At 21.8% G+C, this 18503-nt stretch overlaps 2 protein-coding genes across 2 annotated transcripts in view; one reads left to right on the top strand and one right to left on the bottom strand.

Moving 5' to 3' along the window:
- The window catches only part of LOC145301289 (uncharacterized), a 539758-nt gene that overhangs the window by 415452 nt on the left and 105803 nt on the right, over positions 1-18503 (bottom strand). The gene's annotated exons all lie outside the window — the stretch shown is intronic.
- Positions 1-18503, top strand: part of LOC145301257 (uncharacterized) — a 61937-nt gene that overhangs the window by 43093 nt on the left and 341 nt on the right. The window contains exons 22-29 of the mRNA XM_080144561.1: positions 12652-12836; positions 13735-14151; positions 14280-14400; positions 15235-15464; positions 15628-15973; positions 16733-16950; positions 17075-17467; positions 17943-18121. Coding sequence (XP_080000687.1) covers positions 12652-12836; positions 13735-14151; positions 14280-14400; positions 15235-15464; positions 15628-15973; positions 16733-16950; positions 17075-17467; positions 17943-18098 — 2066 coding nt within the window. The 3' untranslated portion in view covers positions 18099-18121. The remainder of the gene's footprint in view (positions 1-12651; positions 12837-13734; positions 14152-14279; positions 14401-15234; positions 15465-15627; positions 15974-16732; positions 16951-17074; positions 17468-17942; positions 18122-18503) is intronic.

The following is an 18503-nucleotide window of genomic DNA, read 5'->3' as shown; positions in this document are numbered from 1 at the left end:
AAATAATAAAGAGAATAGCAAAAAAGTATATCATTATCAAATAATTAAAGATAATAGTAAAAAAGTATATTAATTATCAAATAATAAAAGAGAATAGCAAAAAAGTATATTAATTATCAAATATAAAAGAGAATAGCAAAAAAGTATATTCATTATCAAATAATAAAAGAGAATAGTAAAAAAGTATATTAATTATCAAATAATGAAAGAGAATAGCAAAAAAGTATATTAATTATCAAATAATAAAAGAGAACAGCAAAAAAGTATATTAATTATCAAATAATAAAAGAGAATAGCAAAAAAGTATATTAATTATCAAATAATAAAAGAGAATAGCAAAAAAGTATATTAACTATCAAATAATAAAAGAGAATAGCAAAAAAGTATATTAACTTCAAATAATAAAAGAGAATAGCAAAATAGTATATTCATTATCAAATAATAAAAGAGAATAGCAAAAAAGTATATTAATTATCAAATAATAAAAGAGAATAGCTAAAATATATTATTTATCAAATAATAAAAGAGAATAGCAAAAAAGTATATTAATTATCAAATAATAAAAGAGAATAGCAAAAAAGTATATTAATTATCAAATAATAAAAGAGAATAGCAAAAAAGTATATTAATTATCAAATAATAAAAGAGAATAGCAAAAAAGTATATTAATTATCAAATAATAAAAGAGAATAGCAAAAAAGTATATTAATTATCAAATAATAAAAGAGAATAGCAAAAAAGTATATTAATTATCAAATACTAAAAGAGAATAGCAAAAAAATATATTAATTATCAAATAATAAAAGGGAATAGCAAAAAAGTATATTCATTATCAAATCATAAAAAAGAATAGCAAAAAAGTATATTCATTATAAAATAATAAAAGAGAATAGCAAAAAAGTATATTCATTATCAAATAATAAAATAGAATAGAAAAAAGTATATTAATTATCAAATAATAAAAGAGAATAGCAAAAAAAGTATATTAATTATCAAATAATAAAGAGAATAGCAAAACAGTATATTAATTATCAAATAATAAAAGGGAATAGCAAAAAAGTATATTCATTATCAAATAATAAAATAGAATAGAAAATAGTATATTAATTATCAAATAATAAAAGAGAATAGCAACTAAGTATATTCATTATCAAATAATAAAAGAGAATAGCAAAAAAAGTATATCAATTATCAAATAATAAAGAGAATAGCAAAAAAGTATATTCATTATCAAATAAAAAAAGAGAATAGCAAAAAAGTATATTAATTATCAAATAATAAAAGAGAATAGCAAAAAAGTATATTAATTATCAAATAATAAAAGAGAATAGCAAAAATGTATATTCATTATCAAATAATAAAAGAGAATAGCAAAAAAGTATATTTATTATCAAATAATAAAAGAGAATAGCAAAAAAGTATATTCATTATCAAATACTAAAAGAGAATAGCAAAAAAATATATTAATTATCAAATAATAAAAGGGAATAGCAAAAAAGTATATTCATTACCAAATAATAAAAAAGAATAGCAAAAAAGTATATTCATTATCAAATAAAAAAAGAGAATAGCAAAAAAGTATATTCATTATCAAATAATAAAAGAGAATAGCAAAAAAGTATATTAATTATCAAATAATAAAAGAGAATAGCAAAAAAGTATATTCATTATCAAATAATAAAAGAGAATAGCAAAAAAGTATATTCATAATAAAATAATAAAAGAGAATAGCAAAAAAGTATATTCATTATCAAATACTAAAAGAGAATAGCAAAAAAATATATTAATTATCAAATAATAAAAGGGAATAGCAAAAAAGTATATTCATTATCAAATAATAAAAAAGAATAGCAAAAAAGTATATTCATTATAAAATAATAAAAGAGAATAGCAAAAAAGTATATTCATTATCAAATAATAAAAGAGAATAGCAAAAAAGTATATTAATTATCAAATAATAAAAGAGAATAGCAAAAAAGTATATTCATTATCAAATAATAAAAGAGAATAGCAAAAATGTATATTCATTATCAAATAATAAAAGAGAATAGCAAAAAAGTATATTCATTATCAAATAATAAAAGAGAATAGCAAAAAAGTATATTAATTATCAAATAATAAAAGAGAATAGCAAAAAAGTATATTCATTATCAAATAATAAAATAGAATAGAAAAAAGTATATTAATTATCAAATAATAAAAGAGAATAGCAAAAAAAGTATATTAATTATCAAATAATAAAGAGAATAGCAAAAAAGTATATTCATTATCAAATAATAAAAGGGAATTGCAAAAAAGTATATTCATTATCAAATAATAAAATAGAATAGAAAATAGTATATTAATTATCAAATAATAAAAGAGAATAGCAACTAAGTATATTCATTATCAAATAATAAAAGAGAATAGCAAAAAAGTATATTCATTATCAAATAATAAAGAGAATAGCAAAAAAGTATATTCATTATCAAATAATAAAAGAGAATAGCAAAAAAGTATATTCATTATCAAATAATAAAAGAGAATAGCAAAAATGTATATTCATTATCAAATAATAAAAGAGAATAGCAAAAAAGTATATTCATTATCAAATAATAAAAGAGAATAGCAAAAAAGTATATTAATTATCAAATAATAAAAGAGAATAGCAAAAAAGTATATTCATTATCAAATAATAAAATAGAATAGAAAAAAGTATATTAATTATCAAATAATAAAAGAGAATAGCAAAAAAAGTATATTAATTATCAAATAATAAAGAGAATAGCAAAACAGTATATTAATTATCAAATAATAAAAGGGAATAGCAAAAAAGTATATTCATTATCAAAAAATAAAATAGAATAGAAAATAGTATATTAATTATCAAATAATAAAAGAGAATAGCAACTAAGTATATTCATTATCAAATAATAAAAGAGAATAGCAAAAAAGTATATTCATTATCAAATAATAAAGAGAATAACAAAAAAGTATATTAATTATCAAATAATAAAAGAGAATAGCAAAAAAGTATATTCATTATCAAATAATAAAAGAGAATAGCAAAAAAGTATATTCATTATCAAATAATAAAAGAGAATAGCAAAAATGTATATTCATTATCAAATAATAAAAGAGAATAGCAAAAAAGTATATTCATTATCAAATAATAAAGAGAATAGCAAAAAAGTATATTAATTATCAAATAATAAAAGAGAATAGCAAAAAAGTATATTCATTATCAAATAATAAAAGAGAATAGCAAAAAAGTATATTCATTATAAAATAATAAAAGAGAATAGCAAAAAAGTATATTCATTATCAAATACTAAAAGAGAATAGCAAAAAAATATATTAATTATCAAATAATAAAAGGGAATAGCAAAAAAGTATATTCATTATCAAATAATAAAACAGAATAGCAAAAAAGTATATTCATTATAAAATAATAAAAGAGAATAGCAAAAAATTATATTCATTATCAAATAATAAAATAGAAAAGAAAAAAGTATATTAATTATCAAATAATAAAAGAGAATAGCAAAAAAAGTATATTAATTATCAAATAATAAAGAGAATAGCAAAACAGTATATTAATTATCAAATAATAAAAGGGAATAGCAAAAAAGTATATTCATTATCAAATAATAAAATAGAATAGAAAATAGTATATTAATTATCAAATAATAAAAGAGAATAGCAACTAAGTATATTCATTATCAAATAATAAAAGAGAATAGCAAAAAAGTATATTCATCATCAAATAATAAAGAGAATAGCAAAAAAGTATATTAATTATCAAATAATAAAAGAGAATAGCAAAAAAGTATATTCATTATCAAATAATAAAAGAGAATAGCAAAAAAGTATATTCATTATCAAATAATAAAAGAGAATAGCAAAAAAGTATATTCATTATCAAATAATAAAAGAGAATAGCAAAACAGTATATTAATTATCAAATAATGAAAGAGAATAGGAAAAAAGTATATTCATTATCAAATAATAAAAGAGAATAGCAAAAATGTATATTCATTATCAAATAATAAAAGAGAATAGCAAAAAAGTATATTCATTATCAAATAATAAAAGAGAATAGCAAAAAAGTATATTAATTATCAAATAATAAAAGAGAATAGCAAAAAAGTATATTCATTATCAAATAATAAAAGAGAATAGCAAAAAAGTATATTCATTATCAAATAATAAAAGAGAATAGCAAAAAAGTATATTCATTATCAAATAATAAAGAGAATAGCAAAAAAGTATATTCATTATCAAATAATAAAAGAGAATAGCAAAAAAGTATATTCATTATCAAATAATAAAATAGAATAGCAAAAAAGTATATTCATTATCAAATAATTAAAGATAATAGTAAAAAAGTATATTAATTATCAAATAATAAAAGAGAATAGCAAAAAAGTATATTCATTATCAAATAATAAAAGAGAATAGCAAAAAAGTATATTCATTATAAAATAATAAAAGAGAATAGCAAAAAAAGTATATTCATTATCAAATAATAAAGAGAATAGCAAAAAAGTATATTCATTATCAAATAATTAAAGATAATAGTAAAAAAGTATATTAATTATCAAATAATAAAAGAGAATAGAAAAAAAGTATATTAATTATCAAATAATAAAAGAGAATAGCAAAAAAGTATATTCATTATCAAATAATAAAAGAGAATAGCAAAAAAGTATATTCATTATCAAATAATAAAAGAGAATAGCAAAAAAGTATATTCATTATCAAATAATAAAAGAGAATAGCAAAAAAGTATATTCATTATCAAATAATAAAAGAGAATAGCAAAAAAGTATATTCATTATCAAATAATAAAAGAGAATAGCAAAAAAGTATATTCATTATCAAATAATAAAAGAGAATAGCAAAAAAGTATATTAATTATCAAATAATAAAAGAGAATAGCAAAAAAGTATATTCATTATCAAATAATAAAAGAGAATAGCAAAAAAGTATATTCATTATCAAATAATGAAAGAGAATAGCAAAAAAGTATATTCATTATCAAATAATAAAGAGAATAGCAAAAAAGTATATTCATTATCAAATAATAAAAGAGAATAGGAAAAAAGTATATTCATTATCAAATAATAAAAGAGAATAGTAAAAAAGTATATTAATTATCAAATAATAAAAGAGAATAGAAAAAAAGTATATTAATTATCAAATAATAAAAGAGAATAGCAAAAAAGTATATTCATTATCAAATAATAAAAGAGAATAGTAAAAAAGTATATTAATTATCAAATAATAAAAGAGAATAGCAAAAAAGTATATTCATTATCAAATAATAAAAGAGAATAGCAAAAAAGTATATTAATTATCAAATAATAAAAGAGAATAGCAAAAAAGTATATTCATTATCAAATAATAAAAGAGAATAGCAAAAAAGTATATTCATTATCAAATAATAAAAGAGAATAGCAAAAAAGTATATTCATTATCAAATAATAACAGAGAATAGCAAAAAAGTATATTCATTATCAAATAATAAAAGAGAAAAGCAAAAAAGTATATTAATTATCAAATAATAAAAGAGAATAGCAAAAAAGTATATTCATTATCAAATAATAAAAGAGAATAGCAAAAAAGTATATTCATTATCAAATAATGAAAGAGAATAGCAAAAAAGTATATTCATTATCAAATAATAAAGAGAATAGCAAAAAAGTATATTCATTATCAAATAATAAAAGAGAATAGCAAAAAAGTATATTCATTATCAAATAATAAAAGAGAATAGCAAAAAAGTATATTCATTATCAAATAATTAAAGATAGAAGTAAAAAAGTATATTAATTATCAAATAATAAAAGAGAATAGCAAAAAAGTATATTCATTATCAAATAATAAAAGAGAATAGCAAAAAAGTATATTCATTATAAAATAATAAAAGAGAATAGCAAAAAAGTATATTCATTATCAAATAATAAAGAGATTAGCAAAAAAGTATATCATTATCAAATAATTAAAGATAATAGTAAAAAAGTATATTAATTATCAAATAATAAAAGAGAATAGCAAAAAAGTATATTAATTATCAAATATAAAAGAGAATAGCAAAAAAGTATATTCATTATCAAATAATAAAAGAGAATAGTAAAAAAGTATATTAATTATCAAATAATGAAAGGGAATTGGAAACAAGTATATTCATTATCAAATAATAAAAGAGAATAGCAAAAGAGTATATTCATTATCAAATAATAAAAGAGAATAGCAAAAAAGTATATTAATTATCAAATAATAAAAGAGAATAGCAAAAAAGTATATTAATTATCAAATAATAAAAGAGAATAGCAAAAAAGTATATTAATTATCAAATAATAAAAGATAATAGTAAAAAGGTATATTAATTAACAAATAATAAAAGAGAATAGCAAAAAAGTATATTAATTATCAAATAATAAAAGATAATAGTAAAAAAGTATATTAATTATCAAATAATAAAAGAGAATAGCAAAAAAGTATATTCCTTATCAAATAATAAAAGAGAATAGCAAAAAAGTATATTAATTATCAAATAATAAAAGAGAATAGCAAAAAAGTATATTAATTATCAAATAATAAAAGAGAATAGCAAAAAAGTATATTCATTATCAAATAATAAAAGGGAATAGCAAAAAAGTATATTAATTATCAAATAATAAAAGAGAATAGTAAAAAAGTATATTAATTATCAAATAATAAAAGGGAATAGCAAAAACGTATATTCATTATAAAATAATAAAAGAGAATAGCAAAAAAGTATATTCATTATCAAATAATAAAAGAGAATAGCAAAAAAGTATATTCATTATCAAATAATAAAAGAGAATAGCAAAAAAGTATATTAATTATCAAATAATAAAAGAGAATAGTAAAAAAGTATATTAATTATCAAATAATAAAAGAGAATAGCAAAAAAGTATATTAATTATCAAATAATAAAAGAGAATAGCAAAAAAGTATATTCATTATCAAATAATAAAAGAGAATAGCAAAAAAGTATATTCATTATCAAATAATAAAAGAGAATAGCAAAAAAGTATATTAATTATCAAATAATAAAAGAGAATAGCAAAAAAGTATATTCATTATCAAATAATAAAAGAGAATAGCAAAAAAGTATATTCATTATCAAATAATAAAAGAGAATAGCAAAAAAGTATATTCATTATCAAATAATAAAAGAGAATAGCAAAAAAGTATATTCATTATCAAATAATAAAAGAGAATAGCAAAAAAGTATATTCATTATCAAATAATAAAAGAGAATAGCAAAAAAGTATATTCATTATCAAATAATAAAAGAGAATAGCAAAAAAGTATATTCATTATCAAATAATAAAAGAGAATAGCAAAAAAGTATATTCATTATCAAATAATAAAAGAGAATAGCAAAAAAGTATATTCATTATCAAATAATAAAAGAGAATAGCAAAAAAGTATATTCATTATCAAATAATAAAAGAGAATAGCAAAAAAGTATATTCATTATAAAATAATAAAAGAGAATAGCAAAAAAGTATATTCATTATCAAATAATAAAAGAGAATAGCAAAAAAGTATATTCATTATCAAATAATAAAAGAGAATAGCAAAAAAGTATATTCATTATCAAATAATAAAAGAGAATAGCAAAAAAGTATATTAATTATCAAATAATAAAAGAGAATAGCAAAAAAGTATATTCATTATCAAATAATAAAAGAGAATAGTAAAAAAGTATATTCATTATCAAATAATAAAAGAGAATAGCAAAAAAGTATATTCATTATCAAATAATAAAAGAGAATAGCAAAAAAGTATATTCATTATCAAATAATAAAAGAGAATAGCAAAAAAGTATATTCATTATCAAATAATAAAAGAGAATAGCAAAAAAGTATATTCATTATCAAATAATAAAAGAGAATAGCAAAAAAGTATATTAATTATCAAATAATAAAAGAGAATAGCAAAAAAGTATATTCATTATCAAATAATAAAAGAGAATAGCAAAAAAGTATATTCATTATCAAATAATAAAAGAGAATAGCAAAAAAGTATATTCATTATCAAATAATAAAAGAGAATAGCAAAAAAGTATATTCATTATCAAATAATAAAAGAGAATAGTAAAAAAGTATATTCATTATCAAATAATAAAAGAGTATAGCAAAAAAGTATATTCATTATAAAATAATAAAAGAGAATAGCAAAAAGTATATTCATTATCAAATAATAAAAGAGAATAGCAAAAAAGTATATTCATTATCAAATAATAAAAGAGAATAGCAAAAAAGTATATTCATTATCAAATAATAAAAGAGAATAGCAAAAAAGTATATTAATTATCAAATAATAAAAGAGAATAGCAAAAAAGTATATTCATTATCAAATAATAAAAGAGAATCGCAAAAAAGTATATTCATTATCAAATAATAAAAGAGAATAGCAAAAAAGTATATTCATTATCAAATAATTAAAGAGAATAGTAAAAAAGTATATTCATTATCAAATAATAAAAAGAATAGCAAAAAAGTATATTCATTATCAAATAATAAAAGAGAATAGACAAAAAAGTATATTCATTATCAAATAATAAAAGAGAATAGCAAAAAAGTATATTAATTATCAAATAATAAAAGAGAATAGCAAAAAAGTATATTAATTATCAAATAATAAAAGAGAATAGCAAAAAAATATATTCATTATCAAATAATAAAAGAGAATATCAAAAAAGTATATTAATTATCAAATAATAAAAGAGAATAGCAAAAAAGTATATTCATTATAAAATAATAAAAGAGAATAGCAAAAAAGTATATTCATTATCAAATAATAAAAGAGAATAGCAAAAAAGTATATTCATTATCAAATAATAAAAGAGAATATCAAAAAAGTATATTAATTATCAAATAATAAAAGAGAATAGCAAAAAAGTATATTCATTATCAAATAATAAAAGAGAATAGCAAAAAAGTATATTAATTATCAAATAATAAAAGAGAATAGCAAAAAAGTATATTCATTATCAAATAATAAAAGAGAATAGCAAAAAAGTATATTCATTATCAAATAATAAAAGAGAATAGCAAAAAAGTATATTCATTATCAAATAATAAAAGAGAATAGCAAAAAAATATAATAATTATCAAATAATAAAAGGGAATAGCAAAAAAGTATATTCATTATCAAATAATAAAAGAGAATAGCAAAAAAGTATATTCATTATAAAATAATAAAAGAGAATAGCAAAAAAGTATATTCATTATCAAATAATAAAAGAGAATAGCAAAAAAGTATATTCATTATCAAATAATAAAAGAGAATAGCAAAAAAGTATATTAATTATCAAATAATAAAAGAGAATAGCAAAAAAGTATATTCATTATCAAATAATAAAAGAGAATAGCAAAAAAGTATATTCATTATCAAATAATAAAAGAGAATAGCAAAAAAGTATATTAATAATCAAATAATAAAAGAGAATAGCAAAAAAGTATATTCATTATCAAATAATAAAAGGGAATAGCAAAAAAGTATATTCATTATCCAATAATAAAAGAAAATAGCAAAAAAGTATATTCATTATCAAATAAAAAAAGAGAATAGTAAAAAAGTTTATTAATTATCAAATAATAACAGAGAATAGCAAAAAAGTATATTCATTATCAAATAAAAAAAGAGAATAGTAAAAAAGTTTATTCATTATCAAATAATAAAAGAGAATAGCAAAAAAGTTTATTCATTATCAAATAATAAAAGAGAATAGTAAAAAAGTTTATTCATTATCAAATAATAAAAGAGAATAGCAAAAAAGTATATTCATTATCAAATAATAAAAGAGAATAGCAAAAAAGTATATTCATTATCAAATAATAAAAGAGAATAGCAAAAAAGTATATTAATAATCAAATAATAAAAGAGAATAGCAAAAAAGTATATTCATTATCAAATAATAAAAGAGAATAGCAAAAAAGTTTATTCATTATCAAATAATAAAAGAGAATAGCAAAAAAGTATATTCATTATCAAATAATAAAAGAGAATAGCAAAAAAGTATATTAATAATCAAATAATAAAAGAGAATAGCAAAAAAGTATATTCATTATCAAATAATAAAAGAGAATAGCAAAAAAGTTTATTCATTATCAAATAATAAAAGAGAATAGCAAAAAAGTATATTCATTATCAAATAATAAAAGAGAATAGCAAAAAAGTATAGTCATTATCAAATAATAAAAGGGAATAGCAAAAAAGTATATTCATTATCAAATAATAAATGAGAATAGCAAAAATATACTATTTATCAAATAATAAATGAAAATAGTAAAAAAGTATATTAATTATCAAATAATAAAAGAGAATAGCAAAAAAGTATATTAATTATCAAATAATAAAAGAGAATAGCAAAAAAGTATATTCATTATCAAATAATAAAAGAGAATAGCAAAAAAGTATATTCATTATCAAATAATAAAAGAGAATAGCAAAAAAGTATATTCATTATCAAATAATAAAAGGGAATAGCAAAAAAGTATATTCATTATCAAATAATAAAAGAGAATAGCAAAAAAGTATATTCATTATCCAATAATAACAGAGAATAGCAAAAAAGTATATTCATTATCAAATAAAAAAAGAGAATAGTAAAAAAGTATATTCATTATCAAATAATCAAAGAGAATAGCAAAAAAGTATATTAATTATCAAATAATAAAAGAGAATAGCAAAAGAGTATATTCATTATCAAATAATAAAAGAGAATAGCAAAAAAGTATATTCATTATCAAATAATAAAAGAGAATAGTAAAAAAGTATATTAATTATCAAATAATAAAAGAGAATAGCAAAAAAGTATATTCATTATCAAATAATAAAAGGGAATAGCAAAAAAGTATATTCATTATCCAATAATAAAAGAAAATAGCAAAAAAGTATATTCATTATCAAATAAAAAAAGAGAATAGTAAAAAAGTTTATTAATTATCAAATAATAACAGAGAATAGCAAAAAAGTATATTCATTATCAAATAAAAAAAGAGAATAGTAAAAAAGTTTATTCATTATCAAATAATAAAAGAGAATAGCAAAAAAGTTTATTCATTATCAAATAATAAAAGAGAATAGTAAAAAAGTTTATTCATTATCAAATAATAAAAGAGAATAGCAAAAAAGTATATTCATTATCAAATAATAAAAGAGAATAGCAAAAAAGTATATTCATTATCAAATAATAAAAGAGAATAGCAAAAAAGTATATTAATAATCAAATAATAAAAGAGAATAGCAAAAAAGTATATTCATTATCAAATAATAAAAGAGAATAGCAAAAAAGTTTATTCATTATCAAATAATAAAAGAGAATAGCAAAAAAGTATATTCATTATCAAATAATAAAAGAGAATAGCAAAAAAGTATATTAATAATCAAATAATAAAAGAGAATAGCAAAAAAGTATATTCATTATCAAATAATAAAAGAGAATAGCAAAAAAGTTTATTCATTATCAAATAATAAAAGAGAATAGCAAAAAAGTATATTCATTATCAAATAATAAAAGAGAATAGCAAAAAAGTATAGTCATTATCAAATAATAAAAGGGAATAGCAAAAAAGTATATTCATTATCAAATAATAAATGAGAATAGCAAAAATATACTATTTATCAAATAATAAATGAAAATAGTAAAAAAGTATATTAATTATCAAATAATAAAAGAGAATAGCAAAAAAGTATATTAATTATCAAATAATAAAAGAGAATAGCAAAAAAGTATATTCATTATCAAATAATAAAAGAGAATAGCAAAAAAGTATATTCATTATCAAATAATAAAAGAGAATAGCAAAAAAGTATATTCATTATCAAATAATAAAAGGGAATAGCAAAAAAGTATATTCATTATCAAATAATAAAAGAGAATAGCAAAAAAGTATATTCATTATCCAATAATAACAGAGAATAGCAAAAAAGTATATTCATTATCAAATAAAAAAAGAGAATAGTAAAAAAGTATATTCATTATCAAATAATCAAAGAGAATAGCAAAAAAGTATATTAATTATCAAATAATAAAAGAGAATAGCAAAAGAGTATATTCATTATCAAATAATAAAAGAGAATAGCAAAAAAGTATATTCATTATCAAATAATAAAAGAGAATAGTAAAAAAGTATATTAATTATCAAATAATAAAAGAGAATAGCAAAAAAGTATATTCATTATCAAATAAAAAAAGAGAATAGTAAAAAAGTATATTAATTATCAAATAATAAAAGTGATCATAAAATGGAAAATAACATGAAGAAACATAATTTTTCAATGAAAACGTAAAGATTTTTGGTTTTAATTTGATTGTAAATTATATTCCGAAGCTATGAGTGAAAACTCATAGTTTAGCCTTTTTTTATTGATTTTTTAAGGTTTTCAGTTTTACTTCAGTTAAAATATATCGTCAAACTATGAGTAATAGTTTTCAGATATCTCATAAACTAATAGTTGGACTTTTTTATCGATTTATTTAATGTTTAAACTCAACGAATTTTGATGGGCCATGTAAAATTCTATTTCGTTATCAATCTGATTATGACGAGTTGTAGCTGATTTAAGAATGTTGTATTTATTGAGTGTCAAGACCTAATTGTTTTTTGTGTAATTCGTTTGCAGCCAATCCCGACAAGTTGTACCGCATTGATGCTGATATTGTCAAGTCAAGGGCCACATTCAAGGCTTATCGTAGCAACAAACAAAGGAAACAATCAGTAGATGGAAGAATTACAGTGGAACTCAAAACTAACAATCTCTTCCAATCTCATATTAAATGGAACCCAGATCTTCTCGAAGAATTGAACGTAAGAGGCACCCCACCTTTCAAATGTTTTTCCAGTGTTTGAAAGATAACACCATATTTCTGTCATACGTAAGAAAAATACATTTCAGTAAATAAGAAAAATAACGAAACCGGAAGATAAACTAAAATAGATTGCTTCCGTTTGCCTATGTATTCTGTATTAATACAACCGTGCCACTTGATCAAACCAAAAAAAAAAAAATGATATTAAACTTTTGCACATTGTTAGTTTGTTCTATCAATTTCAAGACATCTTAACCGATTTGTTTTTTGTTTGTTTGTTATATTGTATTTCATTATGTAATGGAGAATCAATTAATACAATGTTCGCAGTTACTCACTTTTAATTGACAAATTAAATCCCACCACAAGTCTTTCTTTCTATTAAGTTTGGGACATCGTAAACGATGTTAGTTTTAACTAAACAAAAATATATGAATAAACATAATTGCCCAATTATGTTTACACATTTATTACACTCTGACAAACATTTAAACAACAAGAAAACACAATACAATAGCGACAGTTCAATAAGACTCACCGACTGGTGGAAAAAGTTCTCAGAGCTCACCTTGTGGTGGAACGAAGGTTCTCCTCTTCTTGAGAGGGAAAAAGGCAACACGTCTGCCCGTGACCAAAGGGAAAAACCAACCAGCCTTAGAGCAGGGGCAGATTACCCATCCCCGGTGTCCTCTAATTTTTAGTCCCCTACAACGATCTACACTTGTTTTTTATCTGAAATATTATGTTTTATTATGTAATAAAAATTCATTAATACAATCTAAAAGTTACAAGTGAGAAAATAATAATAATAATAATAATAATAATAATAATAATAATAATAACAACAACAACAACAACAACTTAATTGATGTATTTTATTGTTTCTTTTTTCGCAGACGTTTGCCTTCGAAAAACTGTCTTTATATGGAAGAGAAATGAAATCGTTTGGCAATTCTCTCGGTAAAGTGATTGATAGTGAAATTTCCACGAGATTCAATCTTATTGAACGATCATTCAGCGAAGACATGGAAGCGATTGGAAATTATTTTGATAGCGAGTACAGAAGTATGTCGGCCGATTTCAAACATGCCGTGCGTTATATGAAACAGGTGATCGACCAGGATTCTTTCTATGTCAAGTCTGCAATGGAAGCCATCATCAATGCTTACGATGAAATGTGGGTCAACTACAACAACGGTCTTATCCAACTGAGACATGAAATGAAAGAATTCAACCAATATTTGAGCAATCAAATGGATGAGGCTAAGAAAGAATTTGATTTCTTCTATGGTAAATACAGCATGCAGCTCATGGTAAGCAGATTACATCAAACGACATTCATTCAGTTTTATTTTTAAATAAAATTAAATACAATTGAATTTCTTGCTAATATAACAGATCATTCAAATTAAAAGAAAGTATTTTTCTTTTCTTTCAATAGAACAAAGTCAATGAACTACTTGATGAATCTCTACATCAATATGACCTTTTGTATGAGCGCGCAATGGAAATGAAATCTGACATCGATTCATTTATCAGAGATTACCCAGATTCAATGAAAGGTGACATTTTCTTATTAGAATATTCAACACGAAAAAAAAACTTGTTTTCATTAAATAACATGAAACATTAAATATCGTTCTCCCAATTTTAGTTAGATAAAACTTGTATTCCGTTTTACTCAAGTGTATAACATTGGTTTAAACCATGCAACTAAGAAAGAGCTTTTAAGGTTGTAATTAACCAATTAGTGATCAACCTTCACCCTCGACCTGCCCATGCAACTATATTTCTGTTTCTCTCGTTTTCATTGTTTGGGGTGAATGCTATAATCTCGGTCCGTAACTATTCTTGTTTAAAGACATGAACTATATTATATCTGGTGTGTAAAATTCCTGGTTTGTAAATGATTCTTAAACTATTTCAAATATCTTAGATGATTACACCGACTCGTTCATTTCAATCGAACTTACTATCATTTATGTTTACCTGCTGAAAACATATCAACTCTAACTTAATATGTAGCAATATAATTTGTTGATAGCTGAAACCACTGTAAAAAATTTTCCCCACTCTTTATCTGTGCCTAAATCAAAACGTAGATTCCATGAACAAAGCTTCTTTCTCAGAACTGCCTGTGGAACTCTGTCCCGTCTGCCTGTTTCCCACCTGACTACAACCTGGATGTCTTCAAGTCCAACGTAAACAAATTCCTGATGAACCTCTCCCTTAACTAGACACTTTATTAAATCTCAACATTAACGTACTGTAAATGCAATAACCCTTATCCCTGAGTGGCTTCCGGGCCTTGATAAGTGGTGACCAGCTTGTAAAAAAAATGTTCACTTATACACTATTAAATCAAATAATGTTTTGTTTTTGAAATTTGTTTTTAGAACTGATTGAGAAGTTGCGCCAATACCCTAACGGAAGGAAGCTGATCGATATTGTGATGTCAATGTATGAGATGATTAATGAAAAGAAAATGCAAGCCAAAGATCATATGAACACTTTGACCAATAGCATCTATTCCGCTCATGCCACATTGAATCGTCACATTTCCAAAGTGAGACAGTATCCAATCGTTGATGCCATCATGGATGCAATCAACGAAGTCTACCAACAGGTAACATAAAGCTTTTGTTTTTCATTTTCAACTGAATCTCAAACTCAAAATAATTAATTGATAATTGCTTTGATGTTTACTAATGGAATCACGTTCAATTGTTAAAATATGTCGAAATGTCTTTCTATAGTAACTTATATGTTTTTGCCATTGTTTCTAATAGGTTTTATGGTCATACAATTACTGGGATGTTAAAGACAATGTGTTGGGACTGAAAAACACTTTGTACAAAGTTGGTGCTGAGAAAATCAAGGAAATCAAAGACATTGTCACTGATATTGGAATGAACACTTTGGTCTTCGATCCAAAACGTGGAGAGATTATTGTTAAGATTCGTTTTGGTGCTGCCAAATATGCCTACAACCATTTCATGTCGAGTGTAGAAGATGTGGAACGAGCTGTGATGAAGTTAAGCAATATGATGCCAAACATGAACTTTAATGTTTGGGACATTTACTACATGATGAAACCTTCGTCCGATCTTTACGATAATATTCCTCCATTTAAAGGTAGGCAATCTTACTTCAGTTTAATACATCCATTTTATTTACTTCCTTTTCAATATTGATTATATATATATATGTGTGTGTGTGTGTGTGTGTGTGTGTGTGTGTGTGTGTGTGTGTGTGTGTGTGTGTGTGTGTGTGTGTGTGTGATCCGATTTCTCCATATTGCCAATTAATTAAACTGAACAATATCGTTCATAAGATCCTGTTAATATTTATCAATAACTCTCTTCTCTCTCTCTCTCTCTCTCTCTCTCTCTCTCTCTCTCTCTCACACACACACACACACACACACATACACACACACACACACATAAGAATATTTGATGCTTTCTTTTCAGCCGAAGCAAGTCTTCATATTGCCTTTTTCAATAAACTATTGTTTATAAGCTCGTATTGATATTTGTCAAAATCTTATTTTTGATGAGAATATTTGGTTTGGATAATTTTTTTTTTTTTTCGTTTTAAAGTATGTTAATCATTTTGGGGCATTCAATGCTGAAATCTTTTCGTGGTTTTTAGAACTGAATTTTAATTGAATCGTTTCTGTACACCTGTAATGAACACTATATTACATGTGTAAATAAATTAGTTCATTAATGTAAAAATGTAGTCTTTTAAAATCTAAAAAAATATTTTTTTCATTAATATCTTTTTAATTAAATCATATGTTATATAATTTTATAAATAAGCTGGGTTATTCATGATTATTTCTTTTATAGTACTTTAAGGTCATAAGAGAATTTAATGATTTCTTTTCAGCCGAAGCAAGTCTGTTCGTTGGTCATCACATTACAACCTTTGATGGACGTCATTTAAATTACAAGGGAACTTGCAGCTATCTATTGGCACGTGATTTTGTCGATGGTGACTTTACTGTTGTTGCCAACTTTAATGCAGACCGCAGATCAAAAACATTGAAATCCCTCAGTGTGACAACGGCTCATAATGAACAATTGGAAATCTTCCCTAATAATAAGGTATGCATCTTTTCGTTTTTGCGTTATTATTTGCACAAAAATCAATTGTGAGAAATGAAATTATCTTCTCATTTAATATTAATTGCTATTTAATTATTAATTTGAATTTATTTTATTTTTGAAGGTTTTCCTGGCCGGGCGTTTTGAAAAATTACCACTGCAACTTACCGATGCCACTGTTAGACGCCAAGGTAACCTGATTGTTGTTCAGAGCAAACGAGGATACAAAGTGATGTGCGACCATGATAACGAATTGTACACCGTACAAGTCAGTGGTTGGTATTTCAACAAAATGGCCGGTCTTTTTGGTAATTACAACAACGAGCCCATGGACGACATGCTTATGTCCAATAATAGGTACACCAACGATTTGGAACAATTTGCAGAGTCATGGTCAGTGTCCAGACAATGCAGATCTCATCGCAACTTTGCTCCCAGTCACATGGTTCCTGAGAACACGGAATGTACTCGATTGTTTTTGCAAACTGATTCACCATATCGTTATTGTTTCAAACAGGTAAAAATTCTTCCTTTTTTTTCTCAGATTAAATCTATTGAAATAACAATTCAAGAAATATAATGGCCAAGATATTACTGAAATATAACAATCATTGAGAAGTGTCGATAGATTACGAAATGTATCAACTTTCTCCCTTTTCCTTTCATTCTCATAATGAATATAATATTTTATTTTATTTTTGCAGCAAAAATCATAAAAAGTCTATTTTATTCTCACATCAATTACTCTTGTAGGTTTTATAAGTTTGAATGATTATAAAAGTAACATGGCTCATAATATTTTTAAAAATCGGTTCAAACTGAGTAGCATACGCAATTTTTACGATTCTTATACGTTTTATTAAATCAACTGTTCGTATGATTTAATGACAAAAATGCTCATAAAATCATCTTTGAAAATGTATTAATTTCGATTGAAACTAATGATAAAAACAAATGTTGATCTGATTCTGTTTTCCTGTTGATGTATTTAGGTGGATCCTAGCCAATTCTACAAGATTTGTGCCATGCAATTGTCCTCTTCAAAGGCAACACCTATTGAGTTGTGTAAAATAACATCCTACTATATGAAAAAATGTGAGACGAAAGGTGTTTATCTATCAACGCCATATATGTGCCCCATAATCTAAACGATGGCCAAATATAACCAAAGGTAAGTTAAAAATGGAGAATTCTTATTGACACAACTTTCCTTTTTAATTTTAAATCTTTGTTTTACATGTTTTCATGGATAAACCCGATTTACTATTATATAACAGCAAACTCTCATTTGGAAATTTATCATCTATAATTAATTCATGGTATCGAATTATTTTTTCAATTGAACATGTATATCAAGAGAAAATCTCCTTCCTTTTATAGAGAATCTACATCCAAATCATACTAAAAATTGTTTTGAAACGTAATTGCAAACGATCTAATTAGTTTTAGGTTGTTCGATATATTGAAATTTCAAGTAATTAATTTGTAGGAAGAAATCTCTAGATAGTAGTAAGTGTTCAATATCATAGCTTCCTCATGGATAATTAAACAGA

The sequence above is a fragment of the Euprymna scolopes genome, chromosome 2 (assembly GCF_053919585.1).
Source record: "Euprymna scolopes isolate OS-2025 chromosome 2, ASM5391958v1, whole genome shotgun sequence".
Lineage (NCBI taxonomy): Eukaryota > Metazoa > Mollusca > Cephalopoda > Sepiida > Sepiolidae > Euprymna > Euprymna scolopes.
Note: the sequence above shows the minus strand (reverse complement) of the source record. Positions and strands in the feature narration are given on the sequence as shown.